Here is a 25,588-nt window from a genome sequence, read left to right as displayed (position 1 = left end):
ACCTTGTTGGACAAAAGTTGCACAAAAAGAAATTCTCATTCTTCCAAGGACATTTATGCACAGCCAACTTCCATTCTTAATTTTGCACACACAAATCCCATAGAAATCAACAGGAATAGCATGTGTGTATCTGAGAACAGAGCATGTCCCACAGTACTGCTAGGTTTAGCTATTGTTTCCTTCATATTTGAAAAGGACCAATGACATCGTGGCGTGATATCAACTCCTGTATGAATTGGATTTAAGTGAGACAGAGTTGCACAAAGTCATCGGCCTCACTCTGTATTCCAGAGTCATTGAGGTCCAGTAGTAATACAAAAGTCAAGATGACTGGCCATTGTCAGACTGGCCCACGATGCAGTGAATGAACTAGGTGTCTTCCATGTCTGACTAAGCTCTAAGTGCTCTACGACTACCTTCATGGCCATTGGAACAAACTGTTATCCATTCTTCACATGCTTGGGATAGATACCCCACTCCCCTCCAGCTCACAAATGGGTTTGAAGCTTGTTGGTTAACCTCAGTCTGCTTTGATCCATCTACAGAGACAATTTTATTGGAGATGGGTGTGGCTGCTGCACATTCTACAATTTCACAGTTGACAGTTGAGTGCCAGGTAGACGCAAAAGATGGATGAGCATCCCTGAAAAGGGTAACCCAAAGGTGGTTGTCCTCTTTGAATGTCCCATATACCCCAAAGAGTTAGTGTTCTAGACTTAGTAATCTTTCATCTTGACCACCTGAGGGGCTTACTTCATAAGCTTCTGTTTTTGAAAATGTGCTCAATTTCTCTTTGCCTGTGAACTTAGTCATGGAACAAAGAATAACAAAATCTCTGTCAATGACCTTCAGGTACAGAATCAGAGTTTTGAAAATGATCAGGTCTTCCTACCTTCTTTTACTAGGGAGAGTCCCTCCTTAGAAGTGCACAAAGAAAGTGTTAGCTTTGGAGTTAATCTTTAAATCACTTTCCTTCATGCAGTCCTCCTCACCACATTTTTTGAATGAATAGAATCAATGCCTACAAGCACTTATTAAACAACTTCAGGGAGAGATACAAAATAAATAAAATTTGGTGCTTGTATTCAGGGAGTATTACACCTCTTAGGGGGTAGATAAGAGAGAGAAACAGGACCGCAAATATCTGGGGATCAATGGAAAGGAGATCTATGGAGGACACATCTAATTAGATAAGATTTTGACTTGAAATTATAGGCTTCTGTTTTCTCCTGTCTTTGCTGAGCTTGGCAGGAATATGTCAACTGCCAAATAACAGCCGAACAGGTTGCATCATAAGTAGATTTTCTTGAGAGAAACCTTCTGCCATAATCAAATAAGTCCTATTCAAGTGAGCCTCTAGAATCAGTAAAATAAACTCGGGATGTTTTTAGCCTGTAGAAGAAAAGACATAAAGGAAACATGATACCTGTGTTCAAGTCCTCGAAGGGCTGCCTCTTGAAAAAGGGATTAGAATTGTTTTGCTTGATGCTAGAGAACAAAATGCAGAACAATGAATGGAAGCTGAAAAGCCAAAAATTAAGCCTGGTGTCAAGAAGAACTTTCTGATGATCAGAGCTATCTGAATGTGAAATATACAGCCTTACAATGGAAGTGCTTTGTGAGAAGGGTTTCAATGATTGTATTTGAGTTTCCAGCAATAAGAACATTGACCGACACATCCTAGGCACTTAATAAAAACTTGATTGTTTGCTTTAAGAGATACTAGTTTTCCCCTCATTGAAAGTCTTTAAGCCAAAGATAAATGGATACTTGGGTTGCTATATAGGGAATCTTTTTCAGCAACAGTTTGGAACAGATGACCTCTAAGAACTCTTCCAAATAAAATTCTGGGATTTTGTGACAAAATCTGTGTATTAGGAGGTTTATCTTGGCAACTATGTTGCCAACAGAAAAAAAATTCCAAGAAGTATCCACCTAGCCTTTGCTTGAAGACCTCCAATAAGAGGAAAATCACTATCTCTGAAGGCAACTAATTAACAAGCATTTATTAAGTGCCTGGTATGTGTCACTCAGTGTTTTCAGTGTTGGGAATTAAAATACAATAAATGAAGATGAATTGGAAAATAAGAGATGGGAAGCAGGGAAGACCACTTAGGAAGATAGTCTAGGCATTAGTCTAGGCAACAGGCAAGTAGGCAACTTCAACTAAATTGTTAGTATCAACAGGAAGAGGAAGATGGATGAACAAAATTATTTGGAGAGGATTGATAGGACTTGGCAATTGATTAAATGTGGGGAGAGAGGAAGGAGCCAAAGCGCTGAGATTTTAAATTTGGGTGGTTTCAAGAAAAGAGTAATAATTGTGTCAGATACTGACCTGGTGTGTGTCTGTCATGATTGGGGTGACCTTCTGGGACTGGGGCTGTGTCTGCATGTATGATAACATAAAAGCATTCATTGTTTACAAAATGAAACATTTAGTGAATACACCAGTTGTTAACTCTACCAAGACAACTGATTGAAATAGTCAGTTTAAAGAAAAGGAAAAAAAAACAACACAGACCAATCAGGCAAAACCTGAACTGTTGTGATATTGTTCAGACAGTCCAAAAAGAGTGTGTAGGATGGCCCTGTAAAGCTACCACTCATGAATTTCCTTGTTCTCTGGTCACAGAAGGGACACAACTGGGTCAACACATTTAATGAAAAAAATATCTAATTAGAAAAGTTGCGATATAAATTGTCCCTTTAAACTGAGGGCACCCTTTCCCACAAATACAAACATCATTATTAGGAAAAGTGTGCATGCATAGGGATTATACATGCAGAGCCCAAATATAGGGGATATGTTTGTGAGGATACATATATAGTGGGGGGAATCTCATGCCTCCGATGCTGTAGGACCACTCAATGTCTTCTGCTAATGTTATCACATTGCTTTCACTGGGTTCGATCCCTGCTATAAGTCCCTTTTCTTCTGAATGTATGGTTCTTCCAGTCCTTAGTGTTTTGGGGTTTTGCCATTCTGGGCACTGTTGCATCTTACTCATCTATTGCTTTGAGAAGGTCTTTTGGTGGGTATTAATTCCATTGATCTCATAGTAACTAACTAGTGGTTAATGACTGCTGGGTAACATAGTCTGTACTTCATTGCTCCCTCCTACCTGCATCTGGGCACATCTCTTCAGTAATACCTGCTGGACATGTAGCTCCACTTGACCAGAGTACAGTGGTTAGAAGGTTTCCCTGATAGGGATAAGATGACAGCTCTTTAGCCATAGCCATCACATCTGGGGCTTTAAGTGACCAGCAAACAGAAACATCTGATAGACCTCACTGGCTCCGAGGAATCCTTCTTACATTTGGACTGTGGGTTGGACATCCATATTCCTGTTTTATTTCTCATTTTCTACAATCAGAGTCATCAGAGTTAACTCTGTTGTTGAATTTGTAAAGGAATGTGGTGTAGTTTAAAGTGGCATTTTGTACTACTGAATCAAATGTTTTTGTTGTCAACAAACAATAAGCAGAATAGAAAATTCTATCTGCTATACCTTTCAGTGACTTGTGATGTGATTTGCTATACATTAATATTTTTGAAAGCTTGCATGCCTTCCACATGAAGGTAGATTAGTCATAAATATCCTGCAGTGGGGGGGAGGAGTAGCCATACTCAGGAAAACCTGAGTTCAAACACTTACTAACTTTGCATCCCTGGGCAAGTTTTTCAACCACTGTTTGTCTTAATCCACTGGAGCAAGAAATGGCAAGCTACTCTAGTATCTTTGCCAAAAATCACCCCCCCACAAACCCCAACCCATGGACAGTGTGGTACTGTGAGAATTGGAATGACACCCCTTGCTGGGAAGGATATTGCAGGGAAGCTCCACCATGAGGAGAAAGCATGTGACTTAGAAAACATTCGACTTTAGCTTCCAGAAGTTACCTGGCATCCAGAAGTTGCCCAGCATCCAGAAGTTACATCTATAGAACCACCTGTGGGACCTGTCAATCAGAGGTACCAACCAATTGGCTGGGAGCTATGTGTGTGGATGACCCTATTTCCGGTTTCACAGGAGACTTGGGGAGAAGGAGGGAGGAGTGAGGTCTTTTGGGTTGGAGACTTGGGCTTGGCAGAAGGTGAGGCAGATTAGGGAGAGCAGGCAGATCTAATTCTTTATCCATGTGTTTCTTTTTACTAACCCCTAATATACTTTAATAAATACTTAATGCCCAAAGATTGGTACTATACGTTTTCTGATTTAAGGCAACCGCTCATTAGATTTTAGACATCATAGCTAGAATTTTAGCCCCTTACAGTACACAGGGTCAGGAAGAGTTGGACACGACTGAATGACTGAAGAACAACAAATATTCCAGGCACTGGGTTAAGTAAGCACTAGGGATACAAAAAGAGGTAAAAGATAGTAGCTGCCTTCAATGAGCTCACAATTTAATAGTGTAAGACAAATATGCAAGAGTACGATGGTACCAGATAATGGAGAACTGTGATTCTGTGGCAAAGGCAGAACAAGGCATTTATGTTGCACTGACAAAGTTTTGAAATGACACCTCACTCCTACATTTGAAAATTATGTCTTATGTATGTGTGAGCAGAAGTACCAAGCACCCACTGTTAGTTATGACACTTGATTTGTAACAAAATAGGTTATTTGCATACTTGGCAAAGTAGAATTTTATGGCACTAAGTTATGTCAATATATTTAGGGGGAAAAGTAATATTAAAACACTGTCCTTTGCTGCATGGTCACTGACATTTTGCATCCTACTTTGCAGCCTGCTTTGGTTATCCCTAGTTGTAGCTTTGATGTCAGGTTTCAGGACTTTGTCCCACTGTCAACCAGGAACTATTGAAGGATCTTGAGCAGAGAAATAATGAAGTCAGGTCTCTGCATACAGATTAACGTTGGTAAACATGTAAAGGGTGGTAGAGACTAGAAGCAAGGAAAATGCTTAGGACATTATCACAATAGTCCAAGTATTTAAATGATGACAGTGGTAGCAACAAAAATAGAAATGAAATGATGGATTCAGAGAGATTTTGGAAGTAGGATGCAGAAAACTTGGCAACCAACTCCATGTGCGGAGTGGTATTTATAGCTTACTTTTCTAGATTTTTTGTTTAATTGATTTTTGGTACTATCATGAATCAGTCCTTTCAGAAAAAAAAGTGGTGTGAACGATGTCCTCTGTAAAGAGAACATAGAACTGGAAATGGAATTAAGTACTTTGAACTTACCATGTGCACCATCTCTTTTTCTTTTCTTTTCTTTTTGTCTCTTTTGTTTTTTCGATCTATATCTTCAACAGTGCAAGTAACCCCTGAAATAGAAGCTTCTTCATCAGATGCTGGAGGGCAACTCTGTAATTTACAATCTGGTGAGTTGCTTGAGGAAGTGTGTCCATATTCCCACAGCTAGGAAGTGTCAGAAGCAGGATCTGAACCCACAGTCTACCCAATAACCCATACTGCCTCTCTTCTGACCTTACAAGTGATGAAGGAGTTAAAGTAAATGAACTCCTAGGACCCTACCAGCAAGAACATTTTATGAATTGAGGAGTTCACATCCTACCTCTGACCAGAAACCTCCTGTGAATAAGTTAGGACAGGGATAAATCACTTGTGAGGCCCTGATGACAGCATTTTCTGCCATTTTACATCTTCAGTCCTCAAGTCCATGTAAGTAATGGCCACGAAAGACTTTGTCTTTATAATTTTTTATTTTAACTGAGAAGAAAACTTTTTGGAATTTGAGATAGATCTTGACCTACGCATTATGAGGCAGAACAAGCACACATCTGAGTTAGGGAAAAGTTATGGTTCATATTGTAAACAAAACAAAACAAACAAAACCCCCAAACTCATTCACTCACAGTGGAAGTTATACACTTTTTATAGAGATACAGTGTTATTTTCAAGGCAACTGTAAAGCAAGATGCCAATGTGAAACCACCTGCACTAAGGCGCCCTAAGATGAGAGTTCACAAGGAGTATTCTACTCATTCGCCATTGTCGGTTAAGTTGTGTTTATGTTTAGGACTGCTCTGCCCCTATGGCTAGCAAACTTCCTCCCAATCCAAGTGATACTGAATCCCTTGATGTCAAAATGTCAATCAGCTCATCTCCATCTTCTTCTACTTGTCCTATCTATTCTAATCACCTCCATCTTACTCTTCCCATGTCCTACTCCAACTTTTCTATCATTCCCTCAGGAATTTTGGTGCCACAATGAGCAAACTTCCCTTCATTTTAGACTTTTTCCTCTCACATTCCTTCTAGAGTCTGACTCTCACAGAGACCGATCTTCTCTCTCTGGCATTACACATAATCCCTAGGCATCATTTCAGGAACTAGTTGTACCTTCCTTCATACCCCCAACATGTTGATCCTGGAAAGGGAGTCAGAATACTCTTTGCTTCCCATCGATACTTTAAGACTTTTCCTCTATGTCCATCGCTCAGCAATATCTCCTCTTTTGAGTTTTATTCTAATCAAATTTATTACCCAGTACAGATCCTGAGGCAGAGAGATAGCAGTGGATACTGGGCTTGGGATCAGAAGACTTAAATTCAATCTGGACTCAGACTTTTACTAGATGTGTGACCTTGGGCAAGTCATTTAACTCCCTCAGTTTCCTTCTTTAAAAATAAGGGTGATTGGGGCAGCTAGGTGGCGCAGTGGATAGAGCACCGGCCCTGGATTCAGGAGTACCTGAGTTCAAATCCGGCCTCAGAGACTTAACACTTACTAGCTGTGTGACCCTGGGCAAGTCACTTAACCCTAATTGCCTCACTAAAAAAAAAAAATAAGGGTGATAAGGGGCAGCTAGGTGGCACAGTGGATAAAGCACTGATCCTGGATTCAGGAAGACCTGAGTTCAAATTTGGCCTCAGACACTTGACACTTACTAGCTGTGTGACCCTAGGCAAGTCAGTTAACCCCAATTGCCTCACCAAAAAAAAAAATAAGGGTGATAATAGCACCCACCTCCTAGAATTGTTGTGAGGATCAAATGAAATAACATTTGTAAAACACCTAGAACAGTGTCAGATTATATTAATGCTAGCTGTAATTGTCTTCTTCATCCTCCTCCTCATTATTATTATCATTGTCCTTGTGGTAGTTATCTGCTTCCCTTTCACCCCCAAAGACATTTTCCCTGCTTTCTCAAGAAGTTCAGTATCTAGTTCACAGTCTCCTCTACCCCACTTTCTTCCCTTAAGCTGTATGGTTTGAGGTTCCCTCAAACACCCCAATCTTCTAATTCCTCAATGTTCTCACTTTCAGTGACCTTTCCCTTTCCTCTCCCTCTCAGCCACACACCCTTGATATTGACACCACTCATAACTGTTCTATTTCATGATCAGTGACTGATTTACCCGTTATTATATCATAATCTCCCATTATGCAATCTATCCCTATGTCTTATTTCTTGCAAACCTATTTGCACTGTGGCCTCCAATATATCTATCCTTTCACTGTGTATCTTAATTCTTTTGGAGGAGGCTAAAAGAGATAACAGATAACCTATCGATAGTGGCTATCAATAGTACCTAAAAGTTAACAGAAAAACTAAGGTTTGTGTTCTTACAGTAACCAAGAGGGTTTGTCCCTATCAACCCTCACCATCAACAGAGACTATAACTAGGGACCATTAACCATTAATAGCCATTAATATTCCTAGATGACAGGACACCTAGAAACCAGATCTTAAGTAAAGAGACTCCATCAACAGAGAGACCCTCTGGGTCTGACAAGTTTAAGCATGTCTTTAGAAACATGAGCAGAGAAGGCCAAATGTGTCCTTAAGTTCACCTTATGATGGGTTAACCCTAAAAACACACCTCCAAGGAAAAAGGTACCCTCCTCAGGGGTTGGCTTAAGCCCCCAGGAACTCCAAATTAGGATAGGCCCTCCCCTGTACCTCCCTATGGTGGAGATTATGATAATGAAGAAACGATCAATTATTTTATGATTATAAATATAACCATTTTCATCCCCCTATTTGAGACACCTCCCTGGTGGTCTCCCTGTGGTCACTCACAGTATTGCAATAAAACTTGGGAAACTGAGTCACTGAGTCTTGTAATTCTTTGGGATGCCTCACGATCAAGTTAATCAATTAAACCCATCCACTACATCACTTTCACCCATGCTCTGGCCTAACTACCCAATCTCAACACTATAGTTAACCTCTACTAACCTATAACAATCATACATTTTCCTCTACTCTCAGAAAACCTTGCTCCATTATCATTTCCTCATTTATGCTTTGCTAAACCCTATTTCTAGATAATAAGGCAATGTCTACTACTTACATTCTGCTGAATGAAAGTAGACTAAGTCACAGCTATGCTGACTGGGCCCATTACAAATTTCTGTTACCTAATCTCAGCTGGGACCTCACTGCAGAAAGGCAATCTAATTAATCCTCCTTAATTCATTCTCTATTCTATCCTCCACAACAGTTGTCCCAAACTTTCTCTTTTCTCCTCAAGCCTCTCTCTTTTTCACTGTCTCTCCTTTCTCTCTATTTGTTTTTCTATCTCTGTTTCTCTATGTATACATGTATGTATATATACACATATATTATTTTTACATATATACACACATTTATAGTGCTTGGCATATAGTAGATACTTAATAAATGCTTTTTGATTGATTGAAATTGGCTGGGAAATGAACTATTTTTGTTGTTGTTTTTCAATCATGACTGATTCTTTGAGACCTCATTTGGGATTTTCTTGGCAAAGAATACTGGAGTGGACTGTAGCCAAAATTAAATAGGGGAACAGTGGGATGGATTGCATTTGGAAAAGTGCATTGGAATCTTGGAATTTTCCAAGATTCTTCCTGCAACAAAGACCCACTTTTTTATAACTAATATTCCTCTGATGTGGATACAACTTGGTATTGTGGATAGAGGGTGATCTTTGAGTCAGAAATACTTGGGTTCAGATTATATATTATCCATACTAGTTGGGTGGCCATTGGTAAGTCATTTAACCTTTCAGTGCCCCAGGCAACTCTCTAACACTATTGGTTATAGAGAAATTGCTGCTCTGCAGTTATGGAGAGAGGTTCTATGCTCAGAATTCTCTATACTGTTGGAATCACCAAATCCCCCTCTCCCCCACAAGGAAACTCCCCAAATCTTTTGGTGGTACTCTATGGCTGCAGAATATGAAATATCAGTGCCCAAATTATTAAAATTTCAGGTCACCCAAGGGACAATGAAGAAGACATAGTAGGTATAAATAGTCTACAGCACATTACTGATAAATTATATAAGAGAAGTAGCCTAAAGATATTATCAATTAAATACATAACCAGAAAAAGAGGTGTGTTGGTCATGGACCAAGAGGTCAGTAGCCAATGGACAGTTGTGTTGTCTCATGGTCTAAAAATCTAGAGGAAGATTTCTAGAATGTTGGGCTGATGTTTTCTTTCTTACTCCCTATGTCAGCAGGAATCATTTGTAGAATGAGAGCCCAAGTTCCCACAGGATGAGAACATCTGGATGGGTTGAGTACTACACCACTGGAAGGGATACCCAGATTGATGAGATCATAAATCCATTCAGGTAGCCTAACACAGCAGGGCAACATGGTGCTCAGTAACATTTTTTGAATTGAAATGAAAAAAAGTTCTGACCAGAGATTCTTTACCCAACCTAGGAACCTATGTCATACTTTAAGTTGGTCATAATAGTAATAACACTTTATATATAGGTATCTGTCTTCTTTTTCAAGGAGTTTTCCCTAAGGAAATGCTCAATAAGTTTAAATTTGTTAAATTATCTGGTAAAGCGCAGTTAGGTGGCACAGTGGATAAAGCACTAGCTCTGGATTCAGGAGGACCTGAGTTCAAAGCCAGCCTCAGACACTTGTCACTTACTAGCTGTGTGACCCTGGACAAGTCACTTAACCCCCATTGCCCCAAAAAACAAACAAAATTGTCTGGTAAATTATCTCATTTGGTTCTTTGTGTTCAATGCCAATAACATTATGAGATAGTACATGTAAAGTACTTTGGAAACCTTAAAACACTATGTGAATGTGATGTATTATTATTTTAATTATTTTATTCCAGAGCACAATGGATATTCAAAATATATAAGGAATAAGGAATTAAATGCTATTTTCAACAAACTTAATAAATCTCCTGGATGTATGTTGGACTTCATAAAGGCATGATAATTAGTTCAAAGGCATATGTGTGTTAGAAATACCAAGCTAGGAAGACTTTTCATATTCACTATTAAAAGTTCTTTACAAGTATAAATTGGCTTGCTTCTGCTTTTGGTGTTACTGATTCATCAAACGAGTCACTGAACTTATTCCAGGTCTGCTGCTGTACTGGCCAGTCATACTTGGAGAGAAAACCTCTAAAGACTCATGCCAAGGGAGTTTGGGTTACCAAGTTATAATGGAATGATAAAGAGACTACTAAAAATTAAAGCACAAATTATGATTCCTTCAGGCAAAAGACAGAGATAATAGTGTTAAAAGGAGACAGGAGCTGATTTTCTAGTGCAAAGCTTCTTAAACTGTGGGTTACCACCCTATGTGGGGTGGCCTGAATGTGGGGGTTGCAAAAAATTTGGCAGATGTAAAAGGTTACGGGAGCGGGGCAGCTAGGTGGCACAGCAAATAGAGTACCAGCCTTGGAGTCAGGAGGACCTGTGTTCAATCCATCCTCAGACACAACACTTACTAGCTGTGTGACCCTGGGCAAGTCACTTAACCCCAATTGCCTCACAAAGAAAAAAAAATAAAAGAAAAGGTTACAGGGGGCAGCAAGGTGGCACAGTGGATAGAGCACTGGCCCTGGAGTCAGGAGGACCTGAGTTCAAATCCGGCTTCATACACTTTACATACTTACTAGCTGTGTGACCCTGGGCAAGTCACTTAACCCCAATTGCCTCACCAAAAACAAAACAAAACAAAACAAAACCAACCAACAAACAAACAAACAAAAAAAGGTTATTTATAACTATTTTATATACCTACATACCAAGGGGTCACATAGAAATTTCTTGGGTGAAAAGGGGTTGCGAATAGAAAAAGTTTAAGACGCCCTGCTCTAGTAGAGTCTGATCCTTCTTTTCTGCCATATAAAGAGAATGACAACTCTCTTAAACAAGGGCCTGCTGGGTCCACCCAGTACTAAGCAATCTCATACAATGAAAAGAGAATTATATTTGAAGTCAGATGAACTGGGTTTGTTTTTTGACTTGGCTACTTTACCTCTCCTGGCCTTGGTTTACTCATCTGTAAATTATGGGGGCTTATCTACTGCTTGCTTTAAATTCTACCAATCAAATGCCAAGTGTGACACCAGGAATTGTTCTTAAGGAAGGGGGATTTCTCAGCGAAAAAAATGAAGAAAAAGAGACTCAGTGAAGGTAGAGGAGGTAGCAAAATTGTAATTTTTCCACAAAGTAAATTATTTTTTGGATGAAGAACTGTTAGAAGGGATCCTTGTAGATCAGGAAAGAATCAAGGAGAGGCAGGTGCTTTGTTTGCAAGGTGATTTCTGGAAATTCAACTACAGTGTGGACAGATATGCATTGCAGCTCCTTAATCGTATGCTTAGGTAGACTCTGTCTTTCTTCCCAAATTCTCATTGCTGTTTCTTGTTGCCTTTATAATCCTGTATCTTGGTGGAGGTTGACTTTGGCCCGTGGAATGAGATACTCTTGATTTGGATCAACAGTCTGCAAAGGAAGAAATGTCACCATCAGTCTTCAGAGCTGAACACAGAAGAATTCGATACTGCACAAATGCCTAGTTTCATCTCTACTTAGCATAGTGGTTGTTTTTTTTAGAGGAAACAGACTCAAACCTGCCCTCCCTTTCAAATGCGCCTTAATTCTTACCTTCTTCCCTGTCTCCTCAACCACTGACAGTGGTTGGGGAAGCTTCTTCAATGGCTAACTCATGGAAGTGGAAACCAAGTCAAAAAATTATTAGATTGGGGCAGCTAGGGTGGCACAGTGGATAAATCACCGCCCTGGATTCAGGAGGACCTGAGTTCAAATCCAGCCTCAGACACTTGACACTAGCTGTGTGACCCTGGGCAAGTCACTTAACCCTCACTGTCCTGCCCCCCCCCCCAAATTAAAACAAAAACAAAACAAAAAAATTATTGGATTGAATGAGAGTCAAATTTTCTTTGTCCTATGTGAGAAACTGAAAGGACATCTCTCAAGGAATGAAATGTCTATGCCCTGCTGCTAAAGTCATTTTAAAGTAAAATTAGGCCAGTCCCCAGTGACTATATCAGAAAGAGTAGTTTATCCACACTTACTAGCTAAAGGGAATTTGCTATATCTGGTTCTTGATTCTCTCCATTCCCTACTCTCCTTATCTCTCAAATTGGAAATATTCCTCATAGGCTTTTGTTTCTTTCTGGAATTGGGTTGTCTTTTTGTGGACAGAAGGTATTTCCAATCTCCCCTACCTGGAGCAGCTAGGTGGCACAGTGGATAGAACACTGGACCTACAGTCAGGAAGAGCTGAGTTCAAATCCCACCTTAGATACTTATTAGCTGTGTGATCCTGGGCAAGTCACTTAATTTCTCTAGTCTCAGTTTCCTCATCTGTAAAATGGGGGTAATGATAGTATCTACCTCCAAGTACTGTTATGAGGATCAAATGAGATAATATTTATAAACTACTTTGCAAACCTTAAATTGATATATAAATGCCAGTTTGCTGTTGTTATTAGTAATTATTGTTATTATTATTATTACCTTTATGGCTCCCGTCATTATCTGAAGTGAAATTTGCTAATATACAGCAAATCAAGAGAATTGCCTCAGTACAGTGTCTTGGAGGGAGGGAAGAACAGGTTGGTTAGATGGTGGACAATGACTTATGGAGACAACTGGTGGGAGAGAAGGACATGGCTCCAGCCAAATGATGCTAAGTTTTTAGTTCATAAAAAAGTGCAACTTTCAGGATAAAATTAAGACCATAACTGTCTTGAGACACATACATGTATGCATATACGTGCATGTTTTTAGAGGTGTGTGTGTGTGTGTGTGTGTGTGTGTTCAATATGGGCAGCTAGGTGGAGCAGGGGATAGAGTTCTGGGTTAGGAGTTAGGAAGTCTCATCTTCATGAGTTCAAATCTGGCTTCAGACACTTACTATGTGTGTGACTCTGGACAAGTCACTTAGCCCTGTTTGCATTAGTTCCACATATGTAAAATTAGCTGGGGAAGGAAATGGCAAATTACTCCAGTATCTTTGCCAAGAAAATCCCAAATGGAGTCACGAAGAGTCAGATATAATTGAAACAACTCAGCAACAAGTATGTTAGATAAAACAATAATTTTCCTCCATTACCAAGGCAAAGGAGTGAGACTGCTCCTTCACCTGCCCCAAGTCAACATTTAATAATTCATTTTCTCCATCAAGGCTTCAGCTGATTATCACTTAACTTGATTTTCCCTACTTAGAAATATTGGGCCAGGGGAAAGAAGAACATGTACAGTATGTGATTTATTCTTGCTGTAGCCCTTAAGAATTGCCCTGGATCTGCAAAGCCCTAAGTCTAACCTTTCTTCTCTTCATCTAGGTGTGACTCTTATTTCTCTTGGATACATAGAGCACGTCAAAATGAAATGTAAAGGCTCCCTTTGATACTTAACTGTTCTCCTCTCTTAGTGAAATCAGGAGAGTACATTTACCTGTAGGTGAATAGGGGTACCACATGATGTTAGTGCTATATCTTCCTCAGCTCCATCACTGTCTCGGGCTGAAAGCCAAAGAGGCACTGGGTTAGCATCAGTCACTCTAAAAAATATCATGTTAGGACTATAAGGAGACCCAGTAATCTACAAATAGCCTCATGTAGCCTTCAAGCCAAGAGAGTGCTTTAGTAAGGAATACTTAGCTCGGGCAGAAGGGAGGTTGGCTTTTTTTTTTTTTTGAGGGACAATGGGGGTTAAGTGACTTGCCCAGGGTCACACAGCCTAGTAAGTGTCAAGTATATGAGGCCAGATTTGAACTCAGGTACTCCCTGAATCCAGGGTCCGTGCTCTATCCACTGTGCCACCCTAGCTGCCACCAGGGAAGTTGGCTTTTTAGAAAGTGAAATGTAGTGTGCTCTTTTGCCAGGATACTTGTAATTAATTACTTCATATTTAGGAGGACATCCAATGATGTAACATACAACCTAGAGAATGAAAGGTGCTTCAGATTAGGGATTGTTTTGTTTTTGTATTCTCAGTGTCTAGTAAGGATGCCTGGGAATAGTAGGTCCTTTAAATGCTTGTTGAATTAAATTAGGTTGGTATACAGGCAGGGGAACTACTGTGATTGACTGGGAGAACTGGTAATAAATAATGAGAGAAGGGCAGCTAGGTGGCGCAGTGGATAGAGCACTGGCCCTGGATTCAGGAGTACCTGAGTTCAAATCCAGCCTCAGACACTTAACACATACTAGCTGTATGACCCTGGGCAAGTCACTTAACCCAATGCCTCACTAAAAAAAATAATAAGAGAAGATGATGGAGGAAAGACATTAAATGCACAGAGATCCTAATAAATAATGAGAAAGGCTTTTAAAGTTAGGTCACTGGCTTTTTTAGGAGGGGGTCCCTTTGGCAAAATATCCTCTTAGGAAAATGGTTCTGACCCATGTAAGAAATGGTTTAAAAGTACTGGCTCTGGAATCAGATGACTTGAATTCAATTCTTCCTTGAATGATCTTCTATCCTGCATGATTTGGAACAAGTCACTTAACCCTTTTCTGGGTCTCAGTTTCCCCGTCTGTAAAAGGTGGGCTTGGACTGATGTCTCTGAGGTCTCTTCCAATTGAGATATATGACCCTTTGATCATATAAAATATAAAATCTATATCATATTGCTCATATAAAATTGATGTCAAATTTGTCAAATTGATTACTCTTTTAGGGAGGAGGGAGAAAAATTTGGAATTCAAAATCTTAAAAAAAAGTTGTTAAAAAATTAAAATTTTAAAATTTTAAAAAGAACTAATATGCTTTTTTCCTGCCAATATTATTTTAGTGAGTTTGGCAACTAGCTTTACCACTTACCAGATAAGCTATAATATGCCAGATTCTTGCCCTCAAACCACAGGAAATAAGTATGCGACTTATCATGAGGGAACTATCTCATGAGAATAAGTTTCATTCAGGACCAGATTTCATCAGATCAGACCATGAATCATGCTATCCTAGTTCTTTCAGCTCTGATCATAGCTTTGTTCTACCTTTTATAAAAAGTTGAGACTTTCTTGCATTCAGAATCAAATGATAATTCCATCCTGATATGAAACTTTTTTGTACAACTTTATGTATTCATCTTGTTCTAGCTTGTATTTGTCTTATCAACTTCACAGGACATAAGAACCTTGAGAACAAGGCTTTTTACTTATTTTGTATAGATCTTCCCTAGAACATGAAATAGTGCCTTGCAATTGCTCTTAAATATTTATTGAATGACGAAAGAATTTATATTGACTCATTTCATGGTGTCTTAACTAATACTCAATTCTATACTCATATATATGTATATACATGTATATATATATGTTCAATACTCAATTTAACAAACATTTATTATAAGAAACACAAGGTTTCATCTCTCCAAATCATCCTATGCTATCAGACTCCACCTAGTTCTATTTGAAAAGATACAATCTTTCTGATATCTCATTCTTTTAGTTATTCCCTTCCCTGATTTATCTTCAATCCTTTCAATGCATTTGTACTGTGTTGTTTCATAAACCCCATGCTCTTAATCAATCCTAATCATGCAGGAAGTCACGTCACCTATTTTAGCCTCAGTTACCTCATCTGTAAAATGGGGATAATAACAGCAACGACTTCAAAGAGGTTTGTGAAGATCAAATGGAAAAAAAATACAAAGTATTTTGCAAACCTTAAAAGTGCTAGATAGATGTTAGCTATTATTAAATTAATAAAGTTCCTTGATTGAATGTGAGGCTGAATTATTTGAAAAAGAATTTTATGAGGCCCTAATAAATAGCCTTCTTATTAATAATGGTTCATGCAAACAGATAATCAATCAACAATGCTTATTAAGGACATGCTATGTGTCGGGCACTGTGCTAAGTGATAGGGATACAAAGGAAAGACAAGTCCATGCCTTTAAAGAATAATGGAAGAAACAACCAATAAATAAATAAGTATATATAATATACCTCCAGGGTGCAAGGCAAGTAACTTCAGAAAGGAAGACTAAAATGTTTGGGGGAAAGGGAAGACCTCCCACAGAAGATCATCTTTGAGCTAAGTCTTGATATAAACCTGGGATATTAAGAGGTCGAGATGTGGAGAGAGAGCATTATAAGCCTGAGGGATGGCCAATGCAAAGGCACAAAGATGGGGAATCAAATTGGCTGGTGTGGCTGGACCGTAAAGTGCATGGACGGAGGGTAGAGAGTGGAAATGTAGGAAGAAGTTAGACACTGAGGAGTTTTAAATGCCAGAGGACCCTTTTTTTTTTGGAGGGGCAATGAGGGTTAAATGACTTACCCAGGGTCACACAGCTAGTGTCAAGTGTCTAAGTCTGGACTTGAACTCAAGTCCTTCTGAATCCAGGGCCAGTGCCTTTTCCACTGCTCCACCTAGCTGCCCCTGTCAGAGGACTTTAGTTTGAATCCTTGAGGTTACAGAGAACCTCTGGACTTTACTATGTGGGGAGGGTAACATGGTCGACCTAAAGGAAAATAATTTTGGCAGCTGTGTGGAGTTTGGATTGGAGTGGGAAAAGATGAGGTAGGAAGACCTATTAGAAGGCTATCGTAACAGTTCAAGTGAGAGACGATAAGGACCTCAGCAAGGGTTGTGGTTATGTGAGTGGAAAGAAGGAGAGATGTTGAAAAGAAAGAAATGGCAGGATTTGTCAACAGATTTTAGATGCAGGGTGAGTTACAATGAGGAATCAAGTATGATGCTGAAATTGTGAACCTGAGATTCTGGGAGGATGGTAGTGGCATCAAGAATTAGAGGGAGGAGCAGCTAGATGGCACAGTGGATAGAGCACTAGCCCTGGAGTCAGGAGGACCTGAGTTCAAATCCAGCCTCAGATACTTAACACTTACTGGCTGTGTGACCCCGGGCAAGTCACTTAACCCCAATTGCCTCACCAAAAAAAAAAAAAAAAAAAGAATTAGAGGGAAATTTTGAAGACATGTAGGCCAGGAAAGGTGGGGTAGCTAATTTCTATTTTGGACAGGTTGAGTTTGAGATGGCTACAGGTTATCTGGTTTGAAATGTTCAAAAGACAGTTGGAGATGTAGGATTGGGGCTCAGAAGGAGTCTAAGGCTGGATCAATTGATGTGGAAATCATTTGAAGAAAGAACTTATTTGAACCTATGGAAAAGAAAAGAGAACAGGACAGAGGCTTGGAGGATGCCACACTTAGGGGGCATGGCATGATAAACTAATAAGCCACAGTTCAGAAGGGAAGAGTAGAATCAGGAGAGAGCAGCATCACAAAAATCCAGAGAGGAGAAAGCATATACAGTAGGAGAAGGGGATTTCTCTGGGGGAGGAATCTATTTTGAAAGAAAGTAGAGATTCCTTAAGGTTTCTAAGCACAAACATGACTGTGTAGTAATATGTCCGATGATTTTCATCCAGCCATGAAGAACATTGTTTTGGGAAACATGACCAGTACTACTTGGCACTTGCTAAGTTTTATGATGGGTTTGTGCTTTGCAGGAACAATTTAAACCTCAGTTCAAATGACTTCTAAACTATTAGTATATGTCAAGGACACCATGCCACTTTCTAGCACAGACTCACTCAAACTATCTCAATCTCACCAGAAACTAGAAAACCATTCCTGACTCTGGGGGCCCTGATAGGAGAGCCTTTTGCCTTCCCTAGCTAGGAACCAGGCCATCATACCACTTCTTATAGTTTTCCCAACATGGCTCCACTGGTCTCCATCTTTTCCTTCCCCTCCTCCACTATCTTCCCAGCACTTCTTTTATGTGTTGTCTTTCCCCATTAGAATGTAAGCTCCTTAAGGGCAGAGATTGTCTTATTTGTAGATAGCACCAGCATTTCGTATAGTACCCAGAACATAGTAAATACTTAGTAAATCCTCCATCCATCCATCCATCCATCCATCCATCCATCCATCCATCCATCCATCCATCCTTCCATCCATCCATCCATCCATCCATCCATCCATCCATCCATCCATCCATCCATCCATCCATACTTCCATTCTTCCATCTATCCATCCATCCATCCATCCATCATTTCTCTATCTATCATCTAATCTATCTTAAATATAATAAAATCCCAATTTAGAAATGGGAGATTTTTTTTTTTGGTTTGGTTTTTTTTTTGCAGGGCAATGAGGGTTAAGTGACTTGCCCAGGGTCACACAGCTAGTTAAGTGTCAAGTGTCTGAGGCTGGATTTGAACTCAGGCCCTCCTGAATCCAAGGCCAGTGCTTTATCCACTGCACCACCTAGCTGCCCCCAAGAAATGGGAGATTCTGAAAAGTGGATTGCATTGGAAAGTGTCCTGTGTTCCTCAAGATTCCCAGTCTAAGATTTAATAGCCTTGGCCATCCTTTACAGATTTCCTGGTCCAACTCCTTACTCATCTTTAGGATTTCCTTTAAACTCTCTCCAAGTTTCCCACATGTCTCATTAGTAGATCCTAAAACCCGACAGGGTAGTCTTGTAAGGGATTGACCAGTGCTAAACACAATGGGAGGATTGTCTGTTATCATATGTTACACTTCCATTCATGTATTTGCTTTTTAAGAAAAGAAAAGCAAACATGTCAATGCTATGCTGCCTTTTCATTATCAGCTTATCCATCATGAACTTCAGAACTGTTTTGTTGCTGTTGCACTTGGACACAGAAAAGCTCTTTCTCTAGTTTGTTTTACTGTAGTTGTACTATAAATGAGTAATGTATAGTATTAATGTTGGAGGCTTATTAAATTGACCTGATACTAATTAATAGACAAGTATGAATATGGCTTATTTTGAACTTATATTTATAATTAGCTATGGATTTAAAACAATTTTAGGAAGCATCACCTACAATTTCATAAATTGGTGACTCCATGTGTTCAAGGGAAGGTTTTTATTAGTCATTGTTTGAGTGTGATGAGCATACCTTGAACTGTACAAGATAAGTAATTAAATTAAATGTCTTGGAGGCTTACATTCTATAAACTCACCTGTAAGAAATGGATTTCCCAATGAGAAATGAAAATTGGGGCTAAGTGGTAGTACTTTACACTATGCATAATCAGCCCCCAAATTTTCAAAGAAGCTACAGGGTTATAGCATTTCTATGAACTGAAATGTCTTAGGAAATTTTGGTACTGGGTCCCAATCCTATAAAAAAAATCATCTAGTTCAGTACCCTTGATTTTAAAGGTGAACATTCAAAGGTTCAAGGGAGTTTTGTGACTTGTCTCAGGTCCAGTAGGCAGAAAACATAGGATGTGGGATTTGAACCCGGGCCTTTGACTCCAGAGCCAATACTCTTTCCTCTGTTTCTTTCCATATTTCTGAACTTGTTCCTCAGTAAAAGATAAACAGGAAGCTTGGTCTTAAATCAAAGGAAGCAACTAATTTTCTGTAGCAGAAAGAAAATGTGATGCTGGTTTATGCAGGGACCCTGGCTTAAATGTTCTTTTTTCCTCTTAGGAAAAATTGACAGGGTTTGAAACACCAAATGTCTTCTCACAAACTCCATTTCAAAAGATCAGACCTAGAGAAGCCCCTGAGTCTTGTGACTTCAAAATTAGCCTTGTAAAGTATAGTCCATTTTATTTGGGTAAGTTCACTTTGAGTTATTTCTAGGTTTGATTTTTTTTTTCTTTTTCTTTTTTGCAGGGCAATGGGGATTAAGTGACTTGCCCAGTGTCACACAGCTACTGAGTGTCAAGTGTCTGAAGCTGGATTTGAACTCAGGTCCTCCTGACTCCAGGGCCGGTGCTCTATCTACTGTGCTACCTAGCTGCCCTAGGTTTGATTTTTGCATGTAAGAACCAAAGCAGTTTGCTTAACTATTCTATGTCACAAGAGTTGTACATCTCAAGTTTGATTTGACATCTTGTAAGACTATCTGCTTTAAATATAACCATCCGCATACATTCAGAGTCAAAATGACCTCACTTGGTGCCAGTGATTCATTTCCTTTTTAGTCTCTCCATATATGATACTCAATATTTTGAGGGAATTCTTTTTTCATTTACATTTATTAAATGATCTCAGGCATCTCCATTTCTATGCCTGCACTGCTGCATCACCATCTTTCCTAAAACTTACCTCTAATCTGCCCATTCCTTAAAACCAACAAACTTGTTCCACTCAATCACCTCCCCATTGTACAAAAATCTATGTTATTTACCTCGAGAAAGATCCTGGGTCTCCAGTTTGAAGCTCTGCTGGAAAGTTGGAGCTTGGAAGACATTGTCCTGCTTACATGAGCAATAGAGATCATAGAACTCAGGCACAATGTACGTCAGCAAGAAGACCCAGGCATTGGTGACCAAGGCAATACAGATGACAGGATCATCCCATCTGGGCTGTTTTTGTAGTTGGGGGTTACCTCTTAAGAGCATGGTGATCCATACTACCCAGATAATAATTGAGAAAACCATAGTGATGAAAATATATGTACCATGGCACCTCCAGGCTTCACAGGGGCCGCAGAGGATGGCCTTGGATACAAAGAAGGTTAGGACCATCAGGAAGAGGACATAGGTCAAAAGCGCAACAAAGTCTACGTTGAGTTGATATGTGGTCATATATATAAACATTGGACCTCTGTTCATTATGAGGGTGACATACTCAATGGCAATGATGATCTGTAATAGGCACACACCAATAGCAATGCCCAGTAATGTTGACCATGAAAAGGAGCCTCTCCCCTGGACCAGCTTTACCAGATTAGAAGCATGGGCCAGGAGGCAGGAATAACAGAGAGCAAAAAGGACGCCGAAGAGAAAGTAGCGCACAGGGCCAGTCTGTAGATTGAGTCTGACGATGAAGGCAAAGGTGAGACTGAAGAGACCCAGCACACTCAGGAGGAAGACAAACTGGGTGGGGAGGATGCTCCATCGATTGCAGTCTTGAACTTTATACATGAGCAAGAGAAGTACCAGGAGGAACAGAATTGTTACTACTATCCCTATGGCTGCCAGTGACTCTAAAATGATGCCCCATGCTTCTTCAGTGTTACAGAGGAGATAGTAGTCATTGGTGATCTCAAAGCAGTCCGAAGACATGGTGACACCTAAGTGGCACCAGATAGAATATTCTTCTCAGAGAATCCTGCAGAAACATGCTGACAGTCAAACTTGAGGGAAACACATCATTCCTCTCCACCCCAAAAGAATGGCTGCTAGTTAGTCAGTTATGGGTGTTATTACCAAATTAAAAACAAACAAACAAACAAAGTTGGGAGCTAGAAGTGAAATCTCTTAAAATGATCATTAAGAGAACCAAAGTTGAAAAGTATTTATACTAACTTAGCTTAATCTCTTCTTTTGCTGGAAAAACAAATACATGAAAAAGCAATCAAACTCCAAAAGGCATAAGCATGCTCTGGACTAAAGAGCAGGGATCTCACATTATAGACAGCCAAATATAATATCACATAATATTATAAAACTTATTTAGATGTGATGGTAATGACTGGAAAGAGAATAATGCCCTCAAGTACCAAGAATCCATTCCTTCCAAATGGAAAAACCAAAAAATATTCCATGGATGAAGCTCCAGCTTAACAGGATCATGTCCATGTCATGCTTTTGGGGAGTTTGTCCTATTGAATGTTACACAAAACCTTGAATTTTTCACCAAATGGGTAGGAGAGTCTTTGTATTTTGGCTGGTTTTCCAATGACATCTTGCCCTGATCCATCTTTCCTAAAATTAATTTAAGATCATAAGAATACTTTCAACACTGCTAGAAGTTTCTGGTGATCATACCATCCATGATTCAGAAAGGAGGTTTTCAAAAATTTATGAATAATTGTTCATCTCAGTACAATTCAATTTCTATTTGTTAAATATTCACTGTATGCTCAACCAAAAGTATATGACTTAGTATCTGCTCTTAGGGAGTCTGAGCTATGACAATATCAAGACTAATCTGAAAAATATTCTATGTTCATTTGGGGAGGATAATATTTTTCTATTGAGAGCTGCTATATATTATATATGTGTATATATGGGTGTAAACATATATACATACACATGTACATAGACATATCCACATACAGACATATATATGTATATTATGTATGTATGTGTATATATATATACATATGCATCCCCCAATATTCTCACCAATTTTCCCCCCAAGCCAGGAGTATTTAGAGCATCTAGATTCATAAGCCATACTTTGAACTTACCTTTCCTGTGTCCTGTCTGCAAACTGAGGCTTCTGTGGCAGTGAAGATGTAGTTTTCAATGAGTAAGAATGGGAGAACAAGCCTCAGTGACTTTAATCTCTCCCCAAATGGGCAGATGAAGAGAAGGCCCTTACCTATGTTCCTTGAGCAGCTATTAAAAAAAAAAAAACAACACCAGGAGGACACACCTATTCCAGTTCCACAGCCACCGTTCTTTTGGGAAGTCCTTATAGCTTGTGTGCAAATAAGAGGATCTTGCCCAAGTTTAGGAGAGAATAAAATATATTGGTTTCAGGTCAACTTTGAAAGACCTATGTAATACGAATGCAAGCGAATCTATGGTATTCCAGTTCCCATGATTCCAGTAGATTCTAGGAAGATATCAGTGAACCTAGAATGAGGACATTTCCCTTATACTCCATCTGAAATCATAGCATAGGTAGTGCAACGAATTCCCTACATCTTGTTTATGATTCAGGGGGAACAAAGTATATCCAGGTGTTCAATAATGGCTTAATATGTGCTAATGAGAATTTTATTAGGAATGTAATCAGAAGATAGAGGAAGGATTATAACCATGAATGAGGCTAGCCCTGGGCAAAATGGTGAAAATTGTCTTCATGTTATCACTGACCCTCTTTTTTTTTTTTTTTTTGGAGCATTCCCTCCCATTCCCAATTCTTCCCCCACTCTGTCCCTCCCTACCACCTCCCCAGTCACACTGAGGCAGCTAGATAGAGCACTAGGTCTAGAGTCAGGAAGACTGAGTTCAACTCTGGCCTCGGATACTTATTATTTGTGTAACCCTGGGCATGTCACTTAACCTCTGTTTGCCTCGGTTGCATCAGCTGTAAAATGGGGATAATAACTCTCCCTGCCTCTCAGGGTTGTTGTGAGGACCAAATGAAATAATATTTGTAAAGTGCTTAGCACAGAGCCTAGTACATAGTAGGTACTGTGTAAATGTTTATTCCCTTCCTTCCTTCTCATTGCCCCTAGATGTTTAGGGTTCATAATGGGAAAATTACATAGACTCAATTTCCCTATATTTGCTTCCAAATTTTGGATCAGTCCTTACCTCTGCACATCAATATTTGCCTGTCCTGTTTTTTTTATTTCATCAGGGGACTCCTAAGTAAACTTAAAATGACACACAATTAAATGGCTGACAATGGCTTAATATATTAGGCGTAATATAATATCCTTTTCTAGGATATTTTTATTTTGATGAAAAAGCACAACGCCCAAACATAAAGGCATAAGATTTGAACTCTTTTGTATGACTCCCAAGGCCCTCAATAATATGAAACCACCTTCTTTATCCAATCTTATTTTTCACTACTTCCCAACATGTAAATTCTCTATGAGAGAGTGGAGTATTCTCGCAGTCCCACAAATATGAGCATATGATCATCCCCACCTATGTGCCTTAATTATGTTCTTTTCCCCAAACCAGAATGCCTCTCTCTAATACCTCTAAATTCTGTTCATACTCTAAGATCCAGATCCTGACCCACTTAATGAAACCTCTATGGCTTCCGTAGTCCTCTTGAATGCCCTCTCCTCTGAACGCCTACAATATATAATACACATTATACAATGTAACACTATTATATTGCTTTCTCTTATTCAAGGTGCTTTAGTTAATTTTGTCTTCTTAACTCAATGACCTTTAGCAGTTTGGTTAGACAATAAGTGTCATCCCTTCTTGACACAATTAAAGGAATCATGGAGGTAGAAAATCTTGTTAACATTTTAAAATGTCTATTCACATCTGTTTACTAATTGTGGTAGAGTGTCAACAGCCCCACCCCACCTTATTAGTTTTAGGAGGAAAAAAACTAGGAGCTGGATCAGGAAAAGCTTCATATAGAAGGAAATGCTCAAGTTGAACCTTGACGGAAACCAGAATTTCAAGAGGTGGAGGTGAAGACTGAATACGTTCCAGGTATGAGTGGGGAGGGGTCAACAAACACAAAGGTACAAAGACTGAGGATGGAGTGGATTGTAGATGACAAACAGCAAGTAAAGCTCTCCTTAGAATGCATGATGAGGGATGTGAAAAGAAAATGGAAAGGGAGAAAGGGACTGGGTTTTGAAGAACTTTAAATGCTAAAAAGGAGTAATGGGGAATCATTGGAAGTTATTGAATCTAGAGGCAGATAATGTCAGACCTCTGCTTGAGGAAAATCACTGTATTTTGGGGCAGCTAGGTGGCGCAGTGGATAAAGCACTGGCCCTGGATTCATGAGTACCTGAGTTCAAATACGGCCTCAGACACATGACACTTACTAGCTGTGTCACCCTGGGCAAGTCGCTTAACCCCCATTGCCCAGCAAAAAAAAAAAAAAAAATCACTGTATTTTTAGGTATGGTCCAGAAATCCAAATCTGAGTCTCATATAGTATCTTCTTAACCACCTGTGGTATCTTTCACTTTCCCCACATATCTTGAAGATCATTGACAATAGCCCTTTAATTATATCTGCTAATTCTTTCAGGAGTTGAAGATGTAGTTCATCTAGGCCTGGTGACTTGAATTCATTAAGTGTTTACTTATCTTAGGTATTTGCCCTTTATTAGTTATTTTTGTATTGTCATTTATAGTCTGAGTATCACTCATTCTCTTTGGTGAGAAAACAATTATTAATGACTTTTTGTCAACTTGGAAGGTGGTCATAAATGGAATGTGACAGCACTCCATCTTTGGCTATTGTAAGGGGCTAAAATTCTAGCTATACTATCTAAAATCTAATGAGTGGTCACCAATAAATTATAAGCTTTATCAAGAGTATTTAAGAGTTTAAGTATTTATTACAGAGCATTAAGATGAGAGAGAAAGATAAAAATCTAACTATTTCTAAGAGACCCCATCATCCGACTCACCAAGGCAAGGTCAGGAACCAAAAGAGACAGAACTCCTCCACCAGCGTCTGCTTCCTACTTTGTGTCCTCCTCCCAGAAAGGGGAGGCTCCTCAAGTTGATTGGCTGGTAGCCTTGATAGACAGTACCCACAAGCAAACATCACTTCCTGATGCCAAAGACCTTGACCGTATGGTTTGCCCTCAGAGGCCTTCCCCTCATGGCGGAGCTTTTCTACAGTAAGTCTCCAGCAGGTGGTACCATTTCAATCATTACACTATGTATATAGTTTAAAATTTTTTGTCAGTGGTTTGGAAGAAGGTTTGCTTATCATATT

At 39.4% G+C, this 25,588-nt stretch overlaps 1 protein-coding gene across 3 annotated transcripts; it reads right to left on the bottom strand.

Moving 5' to 3' along the window:
• Positions 1-11,118: 11,118 nt before the first annotated feature.
• On the bottom strand, positions 11,119-23,038 carry GPRC5D (G protein-coupled receptor class C group 5 member D). 3 transcript variants are annotated; one of them, XM_043965006.1, is made up of 4 exons: positions 22,390-23,038; positions 20,380-21,305; positions 13,683-13,750; positions 11,119-11,702 (listed from the first exon to the last, which is right to left on the bottom strand). In XM_043965006.1, the coding sequence occupies exons 2-4, from the start codon at positions 21,257-21,259 to the stop codon at positions 11,631-11,633; spliced, it is 1,020 nt and encodes a 339-aa protein (XP_043820941.1). In that variant the 5' UTR covers positions 21,260-21,305; positions 22,390-23,038; the 3' UTR covers positions 11,119-11,630. The 3 variants fall into 3 exon arrangements, with proteins under 3 accessions (XP_043820941.1, XP_043820943.1, XP_043820942.1); XM_043965008.1 differs by lacking the exon at positions 13,683-13,750; XM_043965007.1 differs by lacking the exon at positions 22,390-23,038 and having other exon boundaries at positions 20,380-21,369.
• Between the last annotated feature and the right edge of the window lie 2,550 nt (positions 23,039-25,588).

The sequence above is a fragment of the Dromiciops gliroides genome, chromosome 5 (genome assembly GCF_019393635.1).
Source record: "Dromiciops gliroides isolate mDroGli1 chromosome 5, mDroGli1.pri, whole genome shotgun sequence".
NCBI lineage: Eukaryota > Metazoa > Chordata > Mammalia > Microbiotheria > Microbiotheriidae > Dromiciops > Dromiciops gliroides.
This window is presented reverse-complemented; position numbering and strand designations above follow the sequence as displayed.